The following is a 19,085-nucleotide window of genomic DNA, read 5'->3' on the forward strand; positions in this document are numbered from 1 at the left end:
GCCCAGCTGGTTGAGCATCCAGCTTGATTTTGGCTCAGGTCGTGATTCCAGGGTTGGGATCCAACGCCTCATCAGGCTCCACCCTGAGCATGGAGCGTGCTTGGTATTTTCTCTCTCTCCCTCTGCCCCTCTCCCCTGCTCATGCTCTTTGTCTCTAAAAATAAAAAAAATAGGGTCCCCTGGGTGGCTCAGTTGGTAGACTCCCGACTTCAGCTCAGGTCATGATCTCACAGTATGTGGGTTCAAGCCCTGTATCCAGCGCTGAGCCTTCTTGGGATTCTCTCCCTCTGCCCCTTCCCCTCTCACGCTTGTGTTCTCTCTCTCTCTCTCTCAAAATAAGTAAAGAAACCTTTAAAAAAATTAAAAAAATAAAAATAATAATGGTTACCTAATGTGGTAAAGTAATAGTGTTTTGCTGAAATTGAATTGCTGATTACAAGGCAAATATTGTGTGATCTGTCATGGCACAAAATATTTTGCATTTAGCTTATATTGCCTTGTACCTTTCAAAGACTTCATCCTTCCTCCACTTTTCTCTCTTTAACCTCCTATGAAGACTTACATTGCACCATGACATTACTAGCCTTCCCCTGACACCACTGCCTCCCTCCTCTATCAAGTCCCTTCGCTATCTTATCCTTTTAAAAATTAACCTTAGATGGGGTGCCTGGGTGGCTCAGTTGGTTAAGCATCTGACTTGATGATTCTCATGGTTCGTGAGTTCAAGCCCCACATCGGGCTCTGCACTGATACTGCAGAGCCTGCCAGGGATTCTCTCTCTCTCCCTCTCCTGCTGCCCCTCCCCCACTCACACTCTCTCTGTCTCTCTCAAAATAAATAAATAAACTTAAAAAAAAATTTACCTTAGACAATTGAAGTATTTCTTAGTACAACTTAATTATAAACAGAAAAGCAAATAGGCACTGAAATACTCTGTTATCCTGATGATTTAGATGATTTTATTTTATGCTTAGAATCAAAACTTAAAATCTAAACATTCTTATAGAGAACTCTTTGATTTCTAGTAATTTATCCATGAACCCTAGTTTGAGAAACATTGACCTCAGAATTTCTGCTGTTAATAGGAATCCTAAAGTAAGTGAATCATCTCAGAGTTCTCTAAAAGTAGAAATGACATTAGTGATTTTCCCCAATAAATTTTAAGCGTATTTACCATTGCCCTGCTCCATCATATACACTCAATAAATACTTGTGGATGGACTTCTGTTAATTTTTCTATTTTTCTTCCCTCTTCTCCTTTTTTTCTTTTTGGATTCAGAGTAGCAAACAGTCCCTCCTGATAATGTGATTGTGTACGTTCAGAACGTATGTTAGGAAGAATTAGGAAAATATTGAGATAGGATTATTCCTATAAAGGGCACATGGGCAATGGTTTCACTCTAATGTGGATCCTGAGAAACTTAACAGTAACCCATGGGGGAGGGGAAGGAAAAAAAAAAAAAAAGAGGTTAGAGTGGGAGAGAGCCAAAGCATAAGAGACTGTTAAAAACTGAGAACAAACTGAGGGTTGATGGGGGTGGGAGGGAGGGCAGGGTGGGTGATGGGTATTGAGGAGGGCACCTTTTGGGATGAGCACTGGGTGTTGTATGGAAACCAATTTGACAATAAACTTCATATATTGGAAAAAAAAAGGGCACATGGGCATAATGTTTCACATGTAGTGGATGCTTAAATACTTTTAAATCAATAATAAACGTGTTTTTGCTATTAAAAAATAAATAAATAAATAAATAAATAATAAATAAATAAATAAATACTTGTGGAATCAGTGAATGAACCAAGTTCCACCATCTTCTTTTGCAGCTGAGAAAACCAGTACCCACAAGAAATTACTTGCCCTCAGTTATGTTATAGGTCTTTGTGAAATGATGAGGGAGTTTATTTTTTACGTTTATTTATTCTAAGAGAGATTGAGAGAGAGAATCAGTGGGGGAAGGGCAGAGGGAGAGGGGGACAGAGGATCTGAAGTGGGTTCTGTGCTGACAACAGAGAGCCTGATGCAGGGCTTGAACTCATGCACTGTGAGATCATGACCTGATCTGAAGTCAGACACTCAATCAACTGAGCCACCAGGTGCCCAGGAATTTATTTTTTAGTGTATAGTATCATTCCCTAATTTATACTTTTCAAACCTTCTGGTTAAGTTTTGAAACATGTTAACTTTTAAAATGGGACAAACCTGTGAAGTCAACTACTGTTCTAACTTTTTATTGTGAATATCTTCAAACGTATAGAAAAGTTGAAAGAATAGTACTACACCACTCTATTCTAATATATATGCCCTAATTGCTTGATCCCTTTATGTAATTTTTTTCTGTGGTATTTAATAGTAAGCTTCAGGCACTGTGACACTTTACCCCATAGACTACAGTGTACATCTCTTTAAAAATAGACATGGGACACCTGGGTGGCTCAATCTGTTCAGCATCCGACTTTTGATTTCCGCTCGGATCATGTCTCATGGTTCATTGCATCCAGCCCCACGTCGGGCTCTGCACTAGCAGCATGGAGCTTATTTGGAATTCTCTGTCCCTCTCTCTCTGCCCCTCCTACGCTTATGCTCTCTGCCTCTGAAAGAAACATTAAAAAAAAATGACATTATTTTATAACCATGGTACCATGGTCAAACCCAAGAAAATTAACAATAACTCTGTGATATCATCTAATATTCACTGTGTATTCAAATTCACTGAATTGTTGAATTATTTTAACTAAAATACAACTAAACGTGAATCAGATTATTTTTAAGTAGTGTTAATTTTTTTAATATTTGCTTATTTTTGAGAGAGAGAAAGAGAGAGGGCAAGGAAGGGGTAGAGAGATAGGGAAACTGAATTCAAAGCAGGCTCCCCGCTGCCAGCACAGAGCCCCATGCAGGGTTTAAACCACAAACCATGAGATAATGACCTGAGCTGAAATCCAGAGTCAGACACTCAACTGACTGAGCCACCCAGGCACACCTAAGTAGTGTTAATGTGTTTTTAAATTTTTGTTTAATGTTTATTTATGTTTGAGAGATAGAGAGAGCGTGCGGGCAGGGGAGGGGCAGAGAGAGAGGGAGACACAGAGTCAGAAGCAAGCTCTAGGCTCTGAGCTCTCAGCACAGAGCCCGACATGAGGCTCGAACTCACGAGCTGTGAGATCATAACCTGAGCCGAAGTCGGCCACTTAACCAACTGAGCCACCCAGGTGCCCCAGTAGTGTTAATTTTTTAATAACTTTTTTATTACTAAACAAAACATGTCCTTAAAGAACACACACAGGCACAAAGGAAATAAGTGAAAAATCAGAATGATAAATCTGGCCCTATCTAAAGTAAGTTGTTAACACCTTGGTTATATATCCTTCCAGATACTTTTCTATATACAGAAAAATTCTTCAGGTGGATATACAACAAATGTATTGTTTGGCTGCTTGCTTTTTCATTCAGCATATCGTAATCATCTTTATATATCAGTTAATAGACTTCTGCAGCATTTGAGCTATGAGCTATAATAATTTATTAAACCAGTCCCTTTTGTCCCTTTAGTCCCTAGGCTATCTAACATAGTTAGAAATATGTTATTCTTTTCTTAAGGCTTTTGTTACATATTGCCCACTAGAAGGGCCATCCGTGTTATATTCCAATCAACATAGCTGAATACTTGATCCCTGCACTTTCTATATCACATATTATTTATGTGTATATGTCTTTTCAAAATTCCCATTTAAAAAAAATTTTTTTTAGATGTTTATTTTTGAGACAGAGCGAGAGACAGAGTGCAAGCGGTGTAGGCGCAGACAGAGAGAGACACAGAATCTGAAGCAGGCTCCAGGCTCAGAGCTGTCAGCACAGAGCCCAACGCCGGGCTTGAACTCACGAAACGTGAGATCATGACCTAAGCCGAAGTTGGATGCTTAACCAACTGAGCCACTCAGGTGCCCCTCAAAATTCTCATTTTTAAAAAATGTTTGTTTGTTTGTTTGTTTATTTATTTATTTTAACGTTTATTTATTTTTGAGACAGAGAGAGACAGAGCATGAACAGGGGAGGGGCAGAGAGAGAGGGAGACACAGAATCTGAAACAGGCTCCAGGCTCTGAGCTGTCAGCACAGAGCCCGACACGGGCTCGAACTCACGGACCGTGAGATCATGACCTGAGCTGAAGTCGGACGCTTAACCGACCAAGCCACCCAGGCGCCCCTGTTTATTTATTTTTGAGAGAGAGAGAGCACAAGTGAGGGAAGGGCAAAGAAAGAGACGTAGACACAGAATCTGAAGCAGGCTCTAGGCTCTGAGCTGTCAGCACAGAGCCGGACACAGGGCTTGAACCCACGAACCGAGAGATCATGACCTGAGCTGAAGTTGGATGCTTAAGTGACTGAGCCACCCAGGCACCCCCAAAATTCTCATTTATATAATATATATATATATATATATATATATATATATATATATATAATTTTTTTTTAAGTTTATTTATTTTGAGAGAGAGCACATTCACATGCAAGTGGGGGAGGGGCAGAGAGAGGGAGAATGAGAATCCCAAGCAGGCTCCGTGCTGTCAGTGCAGAGCCCAAGATGAGGCTCAGACCCACAAACCACGAGATTGTGACCTGAGCAGAAATCAAGATTTGGACACCCAACTGACTGAACCACCCAGGTGCTCCATCAATTATATATATTTTTAATAAATGTTAACTTGTTTCAGTTTTAATTTACTTTAAATCCTAAAGAGGTTGAACATTTTATATTTAATTCTATGTCCTTTTTCTATTTGTGAATTTGTTTTGTTAGTAGTTTTAAATAATGATTTTCTATGTATTAAATATATTAACCCTTGATCTAGTTATTTTTTTTGTTTGTTACCAGCCTATTAGGTTATTAATGGTAGTCTCATATACAAATGTTTACAAGTTTAAAATGTTTAATGTAAAATCTGTGTATCTTTTACTTTAATATCTGCCTTTTTTGTCCTGTTTAGAAAATCCTTCTTGGGGGCATCTGGGTGGATTAGTCAGTTAAGCATCCTGCTGTTGGTTTCAGCTCAAGTCATGATCTCATGGTTCGTGGGGTTGTTGCTCCCTGTTGGGCTCTGGCACTGACAGCATGGAGCCTGCTTGGGATTCTTTCTCTCTCTCTCTCTTTCTTTCTTTCTCTCCCCAGCTCACGGACATACACTTTCTCTGTCTCTTAAAATAAATAAAAGAGGAAAAAAAAAAGAAAATCCTCACATGAAGCCGTATAATAAATACGTAGTCACCTACATTTTCCTGACTACTTTTATTTTCTACTTTTAAATCTTGACTCCACATGGAGTTTATTTTAGTTTTAGCGTTTTTTTTCTAATGAATAGTTAATTGTCTCCACATTTATTGAATATTTCATTCTTTATTACTGATTTGAAATTCCACCTTCAAATCTCTGGATTTACTATTCTAATCTGTTGATCTCTATCTAATCCTACTAACAGTTCTATGTTCATTTATTTTCAATATTTTTTAAATATCTGGTGGACAAAAAAAATATTTTTTACCTTTCCTTAATATTCTGTTATTTAATTTCCTGGATTATCGTGTTTTTTTTTCCATTTTGACAATGATCGTGTTGGTATTTTGAAAGTGGAGAAAGGATGAATTAAGAGTTTTTATGTATCGGACGCCTGGGTGGCTCAGTCGTTATGCATCTGACTTCAGCTCAAGTCATGATCTCACAGTTCGTGAGTTTGAGTCCCCCATCAGGTGAGCTCATGCCCCACTTGGGTGAGCATGAGCCCCCCTTTGCTACTGGTGAGCTTGAGTCCCACTTCGGGTGAACACAAGCCCCACCTTGGGTAGAACATGAGCTGGTGAGCCCTGCTTCTCTCTCTCTCTCTCTCTCTCTCTCTCTCTCTCTCTCTCTGCCCCTCACTCACTTGCACACTCTCTCTCAAAAAAAAAAGAAAAAAGGAGTTTTTATGTTTTTAAAGATGAAATAATGTGTCTAATTTTTCCAAAGTGCACCATTTTACATTCCCACCAGTAATGTCAGTTCCAATTTCTTCATATCCTTGCCAACACTTTTATCTGTCTTTTTGAATACAGCCCCTTATGGGTATGAAGTAATAATTCATTACGATTTTTTTCTTTTTTCTTTTATTATGATTTTGATTTTCATTTTCCTGATGGCTAATGATGATCAGTATCCTGTCATGTGCTTATGGGCCATTTATAGATCTTCTCTAGAGGAATGTCTATTTAGATCCTTTGCCCATTTTTTAAATTAGGTTATTTATCTTTTTATTATTGAGTAGTAAGAGTTCTTAATATATTCTAGATGCAAGTCCGTTGTCAAATAATATGATTTGCAAATATTTTCTGCTATTGTATATGTTGCCCTTTCATTTTCTTGATGGTATCCTTTGAAACACAAAGTTTAAATTTTGAGGAGGTCTGGTTTTTCTGCTTTTTCTTTGTTGCTTGTGCTTTTAGTGTCATAGCTAAGAAACTATCACTTAGTCCAAGGTTATTTTCTCATAAGAGTTTTATAGTGTTAGCGCTTACATTTAGTCTTTGCACAATATGTCTTTGATCTATTTTGAGCTAATTTTTGTGTGTGGTATAGGTAAGAGGTCCAGTCTCATTCTTTTGTATATAGATATCATGTAATTTTTGCTTAAGCACAAAGAATATTTAACAATATAATTTAAATTATTTATGGTTTACTTCTTTGTTTAAGCAATCATGTGTTCATTTCAGATATTCAGAATTCATAATATTCTTATTAAGTATTAGAAATTGCTGTAAACTTTATTAAATAAGATAAATCTACATTATAGCTGTGAACTTTACCTAAAGGATATCCAAAAAACCTGTGTGGGTTTTTTTTTTTTTAAGATTTTATTTTCAAGTAATCTCTACACCCAACGTGGGGCTTGAACTCACAACCCCGAGATCAAGAGTTGCATCCTCCTCTGACTGAGCCAGCCAGGTGCCCCAGGAACTTGTGTTTTATTTAAAAGCCTACCTATCACTTTCTCCGTGTTACAAAAACTAAATTCATTTTGTAGGAGAAATGAATTCAGTAAAACCATTTATCTTTTTTATCCTATACATGTATATGAATCTACATTTTTCTAATGATGTTATAACATTTGTTTTTTTTGTTTTTTTTTTTTTAATTTTTTTTTTAACGTTTATTTATTTTTGAGACAGAGAGAGACAGAACATGAACAGGGGAGGGGCAGAGAGAGAGGGAGACACAGAATCAGAAGCAGGCTCCAGGCTCTGAGCCATCAGCCCAGAGCCCGACGCGGGGCTCGAACTCACGGACCGTGAGATCGTGACCTGAGCTGAAGTCGGACGCTTAACCGACTGAGCCACCCAGGCGCCCCATGATGTTATAACATTTGTTTTCCTTTATTTGTCCAGACATTCATCACAACTTTTTTCAGTCTTCATATAAAAAAATATTTGGTTTTTCATATATCATATTAATTATTTTTTTTAAGACTTTGTTTAAAGACATAGCATATTGACTGTATATGTCCATCTATGCATACATATTTTTCATGTAATAGTAACCGTATAATCAATCTTTACTGAAAATAGTGCTTAATATCTAGTGGGTATTTGATAATATTTGTATAATAAATGAGTGATGCCATGCCCAATGCTTTATTCATTTAATATATAGACATATACATTGTATATATTTTTCTCCTTTTGCACCTCCCAGATTACTTGGCCTGCTATGGAATTTGCCATCCGTGTTGATGTTGGTGCAGATTTAAAAATGGATGCTATGGCAGTGTTGTTTGACCAAGATCCGCATTAAGGAAGGCATTTTATGCTGTGACCTAAGACACACATAGAAATGACATTTCCACGAAGGAGTACTTAGCCTAGTATGCTTAATGCACTTCCGATATTTTCTAATCTATTAAATTTTACTTCTTTTTTTTTTTTTTTCCTCTTCAATTGCTGATCTGGACCTTCTAAGTTGATTTCTTGAGTAACTGATGGGTTAAGGGGAAAACACTGTTCTAGAACAAACTATGCCCAAATATGTGACCATGATGTATTACTACTGTATTTTGTGCAAGGTGAACCTCAGTGTTGGTAAGAACAAAGTCTTCATTATTTTAATAAAGAAAATCTAGTGTCACGAATTAGATTCTTTTTGGTTTGCTTTCCATTGAAGGTTAAAATTTGGTCTGATTCCTGACGGGAACTCAGTTAATGTAAAAATAATAACCAAGTTTTTAACTAAATTATTAAAATTGTCAACTGATAATAAAAACAGACCACAGGGAAATATGGTTTATAAAGACATTCTTCATTTTCCTATAACAGCATAAACATATTATGCCATTGGGTTAAAGTGTATTAAAAAAAAGTTCTACCCTGAATTCTTAAAAAAAAAAAAAGTCAGAAGCTTTTGTGTATTGAAATGTGTGCTAATTTTCTAGGTATTACCCGGCAGATTAGTATTCACTCGTAAAAAATGATTATAGAAAAGTATTGTCAAATAGAAGGCAAGAAAATAATCTTATTTTTTAGTTACAAAAGACCTACATTTCCTTCCTTGATGTCGTTACAGTGTGCAAAAAGGTTTGATGAACTGAGGAGCAGTGGCAGCTCACCTGTTGACAACCAATATAATCCCCTAATGGCTGCTGGAGAGAGTCCTGTGGAAACCTTAGCCACATATATCAAATCATCACTTCTTGACATGCAGGGAGAATTTCAGGAAACTCCAGTTGGTCAAGATGCAGTTTCCAAAACAGGTACAGTTTGAAAACAAAATTTAGTGTTTGTCCTTATGATAATTTTGCAACATATGCATTTCAATCAACTTTATTTACTTAGAGGCTAATATAAACATTACTGGAAAACCTATTAGTATTTGTATCTTCCTGAATTTTAGAAAATTATCTTTGCTATATTTGAAAAATGTTTTAGTATTACCATACAGGTCAAACGCTATTACCAAAAAAAAGCTATTTACTATATCAAAATTTACTACTCCAGTCTGTTGGCCTAGTTATGTCATAATTTCAGAGATTTGCTGACCTATACCTTCTACTTAAATTTTTTTACTGAGAAAATGTTGCTTGTTCCTCATGTTATCTTTTTTTACAGCTACCTTTTATTGTAGTCAACAGTAGCTTCGAATACCACTGTGGCAGTGTAGAAAAGATCTTTTCTGCAATTATGTTGGAAATATTTACTGATTTTAGAAATTCTGAGTGTAGTAAATAATTTGAACCTCAGCAACAGCAAAGTACTGATATAAAAACTTGCTTCAGGAAGACAGAACTATATTGTTGGCTTTTGAACATTTGATCCCTGCCCATTCACACCATATCATTTTTTAAATCTTCAGTGTAACGTCAGCAATGTGTGATCCTATTTTTGTACTGTTTTTTCCATATACCTTTAGAAATATTAAGGGAAATGCCACCTAACAAAGTGCCATCTTTAGCCTTGGAAACCATGCATTTACAGTATAACCATTCAGTAGGTAAAAACCCTTTCTCAGCTAGAAACGCTAACCTCCCCCTTTGTTTTTGTATGTGTTTGTTTCTGTATTTAAGGAAGACATAGTATAGCTTCCACAAGGAATTGTTCTTCAGAAAGTGAAAATTGTACTACTCGTAATGGTGGAGAAAAGACTGAAGAATCTGAAGGGTAGGAGGCTGGTTCTTTGCTAGATAAGATTTAATATGAATATCAACTTTAAATTATAAAATATATGATTGGTGATTGTATACATCAGTTACCATAATTTAGGAATTTCACATTACACAATTGTTGAAACTGTTGGAATCAGAACAGTTCATGTGTTGAACTATAACAATTGCTTGATAGCTAAACATGTGGCTTATTCCTGTTATAATTAAATTGGACTACAGTTTTCCACATAAAAAATTCATTTTCATATTTGTAAATATTAAGAATAGCCTCTACTAATACAAAACTTTGAAAAGCAAATTTTAAAACCCAAAGAAAAATCTCTGCCATTAATTCTCCAATTTTGGTAAAGAAACTAGATGTGTATTTTAGAACCATTGGAATATAATTCTGATTATGGAAACATTAAAAATTAGAATATACCTTTCAGTATATTGCAAGTTTTGATTGTTTTGTATATTTTACATAAAATAAATTAACATATATTTTAAGTATTCACCTTGATGAGTTTTGGCAAATGGATACACCATGTAGCCATCACACAAATGAAGATATAGAACATTTTCATCATATCTGAGAGTTCATTTCTGTATTTTCAGTTCTGATAGGTTTTTTCTTCTTTTTTGTAACAGCTTTATTCATATATAATTCATATACCATAAAATTTACCCTTTTGAAATAGTTCTGGAGATGGATGGTGGTGATGATTGCATGACAGTGTGAATGTACTTAATGCCATTGGACTGTACACTTAAAAAGAGCTAATATGACAGATTATATGTTATGTGTATTTTACTACAATAAACAAAAATTCACCCTTTTGAAGTGTATAGTTCAGGGATTTTTAATTTACTCACATAGATTTTTAACTGATAGTTTTGTTTGTGTATCACAAAATTTATCAGATAATTTTCTTGCTGGGATTGTCTAGTATTTCATACTGTAGATCTAAAATCCATAGAAACATTATGCTTCATTATACAAGCATACCTTACCAGCACCTGTTTATATTTTGACCATAATTTCTTTGGAAGAACAATTTGTGAAGAGTTATTTAAATTCCTTTGACCTTGACAATAGTGTTGGTTAATAATCCTTTATCTGGGAGCCCAGTTTTGTTTCAAATATGATTTTTTTGTATTAGAAAGTTACGAAGTTCCATTGAACACATTAAATTCATATTGTAGGACAGTGTGTCTCTTTTGATTTATTCTCTTTTGTAATGACATGAAAGTAGTTGTGGATCATGCTGATATTTCTTTTTGAGGTGATCTAATTTTCAAGGGAAAGTAAATTCAAGGACTATGTATTTTTTAAGCAGTCTTTCTGATGCATCATCTAAACTTGTTCTTAAATTATTTTTAAAATATGTTAATAAACACATTGTAGTCTTAATTAACTACATTTACTAATTTATATTTGATGAATGCATAGAAATAAACTTTCTTGCTGTTAAAAATAAGTAACCATGCTAATTTTTTGATTCTTCAATGAATGAATTTAACTGTTTTTCTTATTTATTAATAGTAATAAAATTTTAATATTTAATATTTATCTCCTCATACCCATAACCATGTAAAAGTACTGTTTTATGTTCCTCACAAGAATTAGAATGTGTTATTTAATTTTTGTGTGTGTGAATTGGTATTAGTTTTTAAAACTTTGTTATTAACTTATAACTTGAAAACTAAACTTTAAACCATGTAAATTATGAGTCCTGTAATAAAAATATTTTTGTTTTTCTAAGTTCTTAAGTTATTAGGCTTAATAAGCTTAACAGCTTAAGCTGTTAGGTCAATAACCTAACTAAATTTAGTCAAAATCTAAGATATAGATCAGGTTAGCAAGATACTTTTATGAAAAATTCTGAATGTCAAACCCTTTCAAATTTATTTATGGTCAAAACTTCCAAAAACATCTTGTTCTTGTACTTCCAATAAATGTCAGTATTCTTGGCTCCTCCTCTAAAACTCTAATAATTTCATTTCTGTGTAACATTTTTTATGAAGGCCAAACATGGTGATCCATGTATGTGATGAAGCAAAAAACTTGAAAGAAGATTTTATTTGCCCACGAGATCTTTTGATAGCAGAAATGAAGTACTTTGCTGAATATTTATCTATGGATGCCCAGCGCTGGGAAGAGGTGGACATTTCAGTTCATTGTGACGTTCACATTTTCAACTGGTTGATAAGATATGTTAAAAGGAACACTAAGGAGAATAAAGATTGTGAGATGCCCACTTTAGGTAAAAGACCATCTATTGCTTATTTTGTAGTGAAATTTATGTGTCACCTGGTAGTTGCTTCACGCCAAGCATGCAATGTGGAAAATTATTTGGACATTAGTATTTGTGCCTAGATTTAGTAATCACCTTTTAGGAAACTGATACCTCATCATTTTTAGTAGATTATAGTGAATGTATGGCAAGTGGACAGGTCTCTAGATCAGCAGTTCTCATTGTATGGTACATGGACCTCTGGAGTCCTGGAGATATTTTGTTGTTTTTTTTTATTTTGAGAAGGAGAGAGAGAGAGAGAATGAGCTGGGGAGGTACAGAGGAGGGGAGAGAGAGATTGAGAGAATCCTAAGCAGGCTTCATGCTCAGCGCAGAGCCCAATGTAGGTCTCAATCTCACAACCGTGAGATCATGACCTGAACCAAAATCAAGAGTCAGACACTCAACCAGCTGAGCCACCCAGGTGCCCCAGAGTCCTGGAGATCTTTTAGAAGGTTCACGAAGTCAAGACAATATACATAATAACACTAATATCTTACGGTCTTCTTCTTTGTTGCCATTTGTTCACATGGTATAGAAGTAATGGAGGGCACACATCTGGGCAGGGGCACCAAACTGTACTAGTGGTCATCATATTCTTGAATAACATGTGCTCATAGTTAAAAAGATAAAAAAGAAAAGAATAAATTCAGTCTCACTTTAAGAATGTCCTTGATGAAACAGTAAAGATGAGTAATTTGATTAACTCTTGACCCTTGAGCATGCATCTTTTCCATGTTCTGTGTGATGGCATGGGAGGTGCACTTCTGCACACTAGAGTGTGATGGTTGTCTAGAGGAAAAGCACTTGTGCAGTTGTTTGAGTTGCAAGCTAAACCAGCTGCTTTTTGAAAAAGAGAAAACCATTTTTACTTGAAAGAATGAGAGGCAAATTATGGTTATTCAGACTTAGGCAAGATATTTTCTTGAAAATGAATTAAGCTGATCAACTGAAGGGAAACAACTGACAGTATTTGTTGTCAATAATAAAATTCAAGGTTTCAAGTGAGAGTAGGAAAACTTGTATCTGCTTCCACATGCTTGACAGTTTCTCCATATTTAAAAGACTTTTCTGATGAGACTGGTGGTGATATTAACAAATGTGAGAGAGATATATATACATATATATATTAGAGAGTGTGTGTGAGGAAGTGGTAGTGGGGGAGGGAGAAAGAGAGAATGAGAATCTTAAGCAGGCTCCATGTTCAGTGCAGAGCCCAACACGGGGCTCAATCTCATGACTCTGACGTTATGACCTGAGCCGAAATCAAGAGTGAGACTCTCAACCGACTGAGCCACACAGGTGTCCCTTATATATATTGTACAATGAAATGTTTCAACATTTAGAAGATCTGCATAACTCAGTGAACCAATATTTTCCAAATGACAGTGCGTGATATTAAAATCATGCATGGGTCAAGCAAAGATCCATTCAAAGTGCAAGATAAATCATTTGACTTTGAGATAACAGAATAGGAAAAGTTCATTGATATGACTTCAGATTCCATAACACCTAACCTTTAAAAGAAACTATCAGTTGTTGAGTTTTGATGGAACATCAGAGAAGACTGCCCACAAACTGAATGTAGAAACAGATTAGAATCCAGCTATCTTCTCTTAAGTTGGATATCAAAGAAATTTGTAAAAAATGTCAGTGTTACTCTTGCTAATTTGTATTTTGGAAAATACAGTTATTTTTCATAAAGATATGTTAGTATATAATGAGTTTATTCTTTTAAAAGGAATTAAATATTTCAAATTTTTCCTTTTTTAATTTATACTGATAGTTCTAACCCATCTCAACAAAAAAGGAGTTTTAAGATCAAAAGCTTGGGAACCAGGGATGCCTGGCTGGTTCAGTCATTGGAGCGTGCAACTCTTGGTCTCGGGGTTGTGAGTTCAAGCTCCATGTTGGGTGTGGAGATTACTTAAAAATACAATCTTAAAAAAAGTAAAAGTTTGAGAACTGGTGTTCTAGATGAAAGGAAGAATAATGAGTAATCTTTAGTCGGGTATAGCATTGTATAGGAAATCACACTTGTAGTTTAATAAAGTCTGTGCCTTAGAATTTGCTATTTGTAGCAGTCCCAAAATATTTTTAAATTCTTATTAATAAATAAATCTATAGGGATAGTGTAAACATTTTCTGAAGAAACTTATTGTTAATAGATTTTAAGGATCAAATTAATGAAAAAAGATTTTGGTGGTTCTTAAATAAAAATTACAAGCTTGCTAAATAAAAATTTTCAGCCAGTTGGAGTCCAGAGATTCCAGATCACTCAGATATGGTTATGTATATGTGAAATAAAAAATTAAATTATGCAGGGAGAAAAAAAATGTTTTATCCAGCATATTTATGCATATAGTCACTCTGTAATCTTTGACCTTATATCAGTAGCTACAAACATAAACTTTTATAAAAGCAATCTTTATTCTAACCAGGAAAACCACCAGAATGCTTACTTAAATCTCTAATAGTGCAGACAAGTGGTCTTAGCTGGAATGAGCTATATTACTCTTCCCTGAGGAATTTTTCATGAGGAATTTTTCACCAGTCCCCTTCACCATTTCTTTCTATCTGAGAGCCTTTAACCTAGAATTATTGTTTAAACAAAGATTGGAATTGCTCATTTTAATCATTGCATAGTCCTTTATTTGGAAGGATTATCTCAGTACTATAATGGGAAAAATCACAATTTTTTTTTCCTTAAATATACCTCACAGGAGATGACTTAGGTTTACCAAAATAGTAGTGTCAACCAGCATTCCCCTTTCTGTGGTTATGCCTCGCCTCAGTTTGCCTTTAGGAAGTAACTTTAGCGCTTCTGCAGTAGTAAATTTTATGTTACCTTTTAGAGTCTTTTAAATAAATAATTGTTCATGACAAGTATTGTACTGCCTTTGAAATAACTTCACTAATAACAAGTGCTTTCATTAATCATTTAAAAGATGTTCTCACTACGATTTTTTTAATGTGATAAATTAGAGTCTCAATTTTAATTATCTTTTTCTCTGATTTAGTTAAGCAGAAGTTTGCATGTGTCGTATCTTTAGCTGGAGTCTTTTTACTTAGATATAAATCTAATTCCAGGGCAGATTTACTATGTGCTTTCTCTGTACCCCATATTTTAACATTGCATTTTCTTTCTTTCGTGTATCTAAGCCATATGACGTAGTAATGTTATAATAAACTGCTCTTACAATGTAACATCCTCTTTTAAGGTGAGAAGGACCTTGTCCTGAGGAGATTGAGGTACAAATCAGAAGGAGAATTAAATTTTTTTCTTTCTTTTTAGAGCCAGGAAATGTCATTTCAATTCTTATTTCTTCAGAGTTTTTGAAAATGGATTCATTGGTAAGTATTAATAAAAGATCCAAGTTCTTTTATTCACCTATGCTTAGTTTAACATACAACTTGATTTTTCCTTCAAGTGCCTAGAAATTTCTAAGACATCTTACTTAAGTAGTTGTTAATTCAAGAGTGTGATTCTGTAACTGAACTAATAGGAATTTGCTTCGCCGTGAGTTACAGCTAAGAGCCTGCATCAGGTAGAGTTGTCACACAAAGGAAACTATTTGCAGCAAATAAGGAGATCATGGGGAATAACTTCCAGAGCTTTGACTCGCCAAGGAGGGGTGAGCATTTTCTTTTATTTAGGGTTTAGGATGAACATTCATAAAGGGGAGCTCTGTCATACCAAGTAAAGGTATGACATAGCACAGGCATCCTGTGCTATGTTAATGAAGCTTGGGCTCCACCTAGGATGGAAACTTCAATTTTATAATGAAACAGAGGTAACTGGAAGAGAGCAAGGTTCTATGGGTTTAAACTGGATGAGGTCTTGGGTTTGTTATCTTGGGTGAGGAGTGCAGGGCCTTGCTTACTTTGGAAACAGCGATGAGAGTTTTTACCACTACTTTGGTCAGGCTATTTCCAGGCCTGGTGGAGACTGTTAGTTTTTGTGTTCCCTTTGTTCTCTTAAAATTCTTAACTGTTAAGGTCTGTGTATTTCTTTGTAATTCTGACACCTCCTAAAGGCACTTCTGTAAGAAGTGGTGCTTGGGCAAGTGGGGCACAGATCACAGAAAATATCTGGGGGCCTAAAATGACTTCTCTTGTGTCAGGAAAGCTTTGTCTCATCTTTCTTTTTCTAGGGATTCCTAACTCTTCTTACTTACAATTCCATTAGAATAAACTGCTCTTGTTCTGTTGGGAAGGGGTTAAACTAGTATGCATCATTTGTATATTACGCCTATACAGCAAACAATATATCTTCAAGGAAGAGCTTACTGGTGTATTAGATGAAACTAAGCAGAATTAGCTTTACTCCAAGGTGGATTTTGCTCTAAAACCAAATTAAATGAAAATTAATTTGAATATATTTGTTCATTATTTAAGTAATTTCTTTAAGCATGTTTGGTTATTTGTGTCTTTCATTTATAAATCAGTGAATTAAAAACAATACCCAAATACTAATATAATTGTATATGTATAAACCCAATGCTAATGTCTGTTGTTAAGGAGTAGTTGATAAAACAGAAAAGCACAGTATATACAAATACGTATCAGGCTCTAACATTAAATACGTTTGTTTCTCGGGGCGCCTGGGTGGCTCAGTCGGTTAAGCGTCCGATTTCAACTCAGGTCATGATCTTATAGTCCATGAGTTCGAGCCCCACGTCAGGCCTTGTGCTGACAGCTCGGGAGCCTGGAGCCTGCTTCGGATTCTGTGTCTCCCTCTCTCTCTGCCCCTCCCCTACTCATGCTCTGTCCGTCTCACTCTCAAAAATGAATAAATGTTAAAAAAAAGTTTTTTAAATGTATTTGTTTCTTTTTATTTAGTCAATTTCTTAATCATTCACATGTTTATATATGTTTGTGTTAGGGCAGAGTACTCCTTTGCTATATTAACAGATGTGAAGTTTGTTTAAAATTTTTTTTTTATGTTTATTCATTTCTGAGACAGAGACAGAGCATGAGCGGGGGAGGGGCAGAGAGAGAGGGAGACACAGAATCTGCAGCAGGCTCCAGGCTCCGAGCTGTCAGCACAGAGACTGACGCGGGGCTCTAACTCACAGACCGTGAGATCATGACCTGAGCCAAAGTCGGTCGCTCAACCGACTGAGCCACCCAGGCGCCCCTGAAGTTTATTTATTTGAGTGTTCAAGGTTTTGCTTAGTTCTCTGTATTCTTTCTATTCTTTAGTTGCTCCCTATTTAGTTGCTGGTATTAATTGTTCCAGGGAAGGGTTATAGAAAAAAAGCAGAGATGGAAAGAATCCTTAATGTTTGAGTTTTGAAATCTAAACCCTAAAGCATATTTTTTTTTCCCATAACAAAATATTTGGAAGAATACATGATTAGCCAGAGCTACTTTTCCCCAAACCCCAAAGCCACCTCAAAAAGTAAATAAATATACCTCAGGTTGGAGAAAGGGGAAGAAAGTCAGAAAGCAAGCACAACACAACTGAGAAAACCCTGAAGTGACTATATTTCTGCCACTCAGAGAAGTAGAGGCTTAAAATTGCCACTAAGTCTAGTTTTAGGAAATTACATATCTTGTATACTGGAGTTTGTGGACTAAGATACATACCTGCCACAATCATGAAAGATGCTCATTGCATCATTGTTTAAAGTGTGCCAGGAAAATTGAAGATTCTTTTTCTAGCTTTGTATGGGTTTGTACAACTATGGCCTGCTGGCTCACTTTGGAACAGTATAGATTAGCCCAGTATAGATTAACCTGAATGCAGTTAGTGCCTAGTAATCCATGGATCGAGCTTTTAATGAATTTTATCTTTGAAAGGTATTGAAATGACATTGTCCTTCATGCTACTCTTTTCAACATTCATTTTCTATTCTTTTTTTCAGGTTGAGCAATGTATTCAGTATTGCCACAAGAATATGAATGCCATAGTTGCTACCCCATGCAACATGAACTGTATTAATGCAAATCTTCTCACACGTATAGCTGACCTGTTCACACATAATGAAGTTGATGATTTAAAGGACAAGAAAGATAAGTTTAGGAGGTAATTTTTTTAATTTAATTTTTAACCTAATGTTCCTGTTAGAAGAAATATATTTCTATTTCATTTTAGTGAAATATTCTATTTTTAGAATATATTTAGAAATATTTCTATTTTTTTAAAGTTTATTCATTTATTTTGAGAGAAGAAGAAAGAGAGCATGAGCAGGGGAGGGGCAGAGAGAGGGGGAAAGAGAGAATCCCAAGTAGGCTTTACACTGTCAGCGTGGAGTCCAACGTGGGGCTCAGTCCCATGAACTGCGAGATCATGACCTGAGCCAAAATCAGGAGTCAGCTGCTTGACTGAGCCACCCAGTTGACCCTCTATTTTATTTTAAATGAAGTAAAATTTATCCAGAGCCAATGACTCTAGATAAAAATTAGTACTTATTTTTTACAATGTACATGTGAGCATATCGTGTTAGTGAATTATGTTCAAAATGATTAAAACTGGCTTTATTATAAAGAGGAAGAGTAGTATGGGATAAGGTCGGCAGTTTAGGCGCTGTTTGAGTCACAGCAAAGAGAGTATACTTTATTCTAAATGTGAATGAGAACAGAGGAGTGGCATGATCTGTTTTTGAAGAGACCATCCTGTTGCTCTGTGGAGAATAGACTATACGGATGTGAGAAATAAGGAGACTGATGAGGAGAGGCTAGTGTGATAATCTGGTGAGAGATGAAAGAGTTTGGACTAGAGTAGGAGCAGTGGAGCTGGAAAGAAGTAGATGGATGCAGAGTGTATTATTAGAAATATTGACAGATTGCAAATGGAATAATGTGGGAAAAGAGTGTATCCTAGGATAATTACTAGGTTGAGGTTTAAGGTTGAGCAACTAAGTAGATGGTAATACCATTAATAGAGGAGAGATTGGGGTAAGGGGCTCAAGAGGTGGATAAGAGATTACTTAATATATTTAATACACGTTTTGGACATCCAGGCGATAGCAGAGGTAGGTGGTCATATAAGTTTGAAGCTTAGGTCAGAGATCAGAGCTTAAAATAGAAATACAAGAGTAGATAGATTTGAAACCATGGAACTGGGTGAGGTTTCTTAGCAAGACCATTCTTTCTCCACTGAATTGCAGTGGCACCATGTGTTTCC

General features: G+C 35.6%; 1 protein-coding gene across 4 annotated transcripts in view; it reads left to right on the forward strand.

Moving 5' to 3' along the window:
* SANBR (SANT and BTB domain regulator of CSR) overlaps positions 1–19,085 on the forward strand; it is a 55,497-nt gene that overhangs the window by 5,147 nt on the left and 31,265 nt on the right. For 2 of the 4 annotated variants that reach the window (XM_042932361.1, XM_042932362.1), the window contains exons 3-7: positions 8,582–8,768; positions 9,579–9,672; positions 11,685–11,923; positions 15,249–15,307; positions 17,824–17,984. In XM_042932361.1, coding sequence (XP_042788295.1) covers positions 8,582–8,768; positions 9,579–9,672; positions 11,685–11,923; positions 15,249–15,307; positions 17,824–17,984 — 740 coding nt within the window. Of the gene's footprint in view, positions 1–8,052; positions 8,101–8,581; positions 8,769–9,578; positions 9,673–11,684; positions 11,924–15,248; positions 15,308–17,823; positions 17,985–19,085 lie in introns of those variants that run through there. The other 2 variants (XM_042932363.1, XM_042932364.1) reach the window with 2 other exon arrangements.

This window comes from Panthera leo, chromosome A3 (genome assembly GCF_018350215.1).
Source record: "Panthera leo isolate Ple1 chromosome A3, P.leo_Ple1_pat1.1, whole genome shotgun sequence".
Lineage (NCBI taxonomy): Eukaryota > Metazoa > Chordata > Mammalia > Carnivora > Felidae > Panthera > Panthera leo.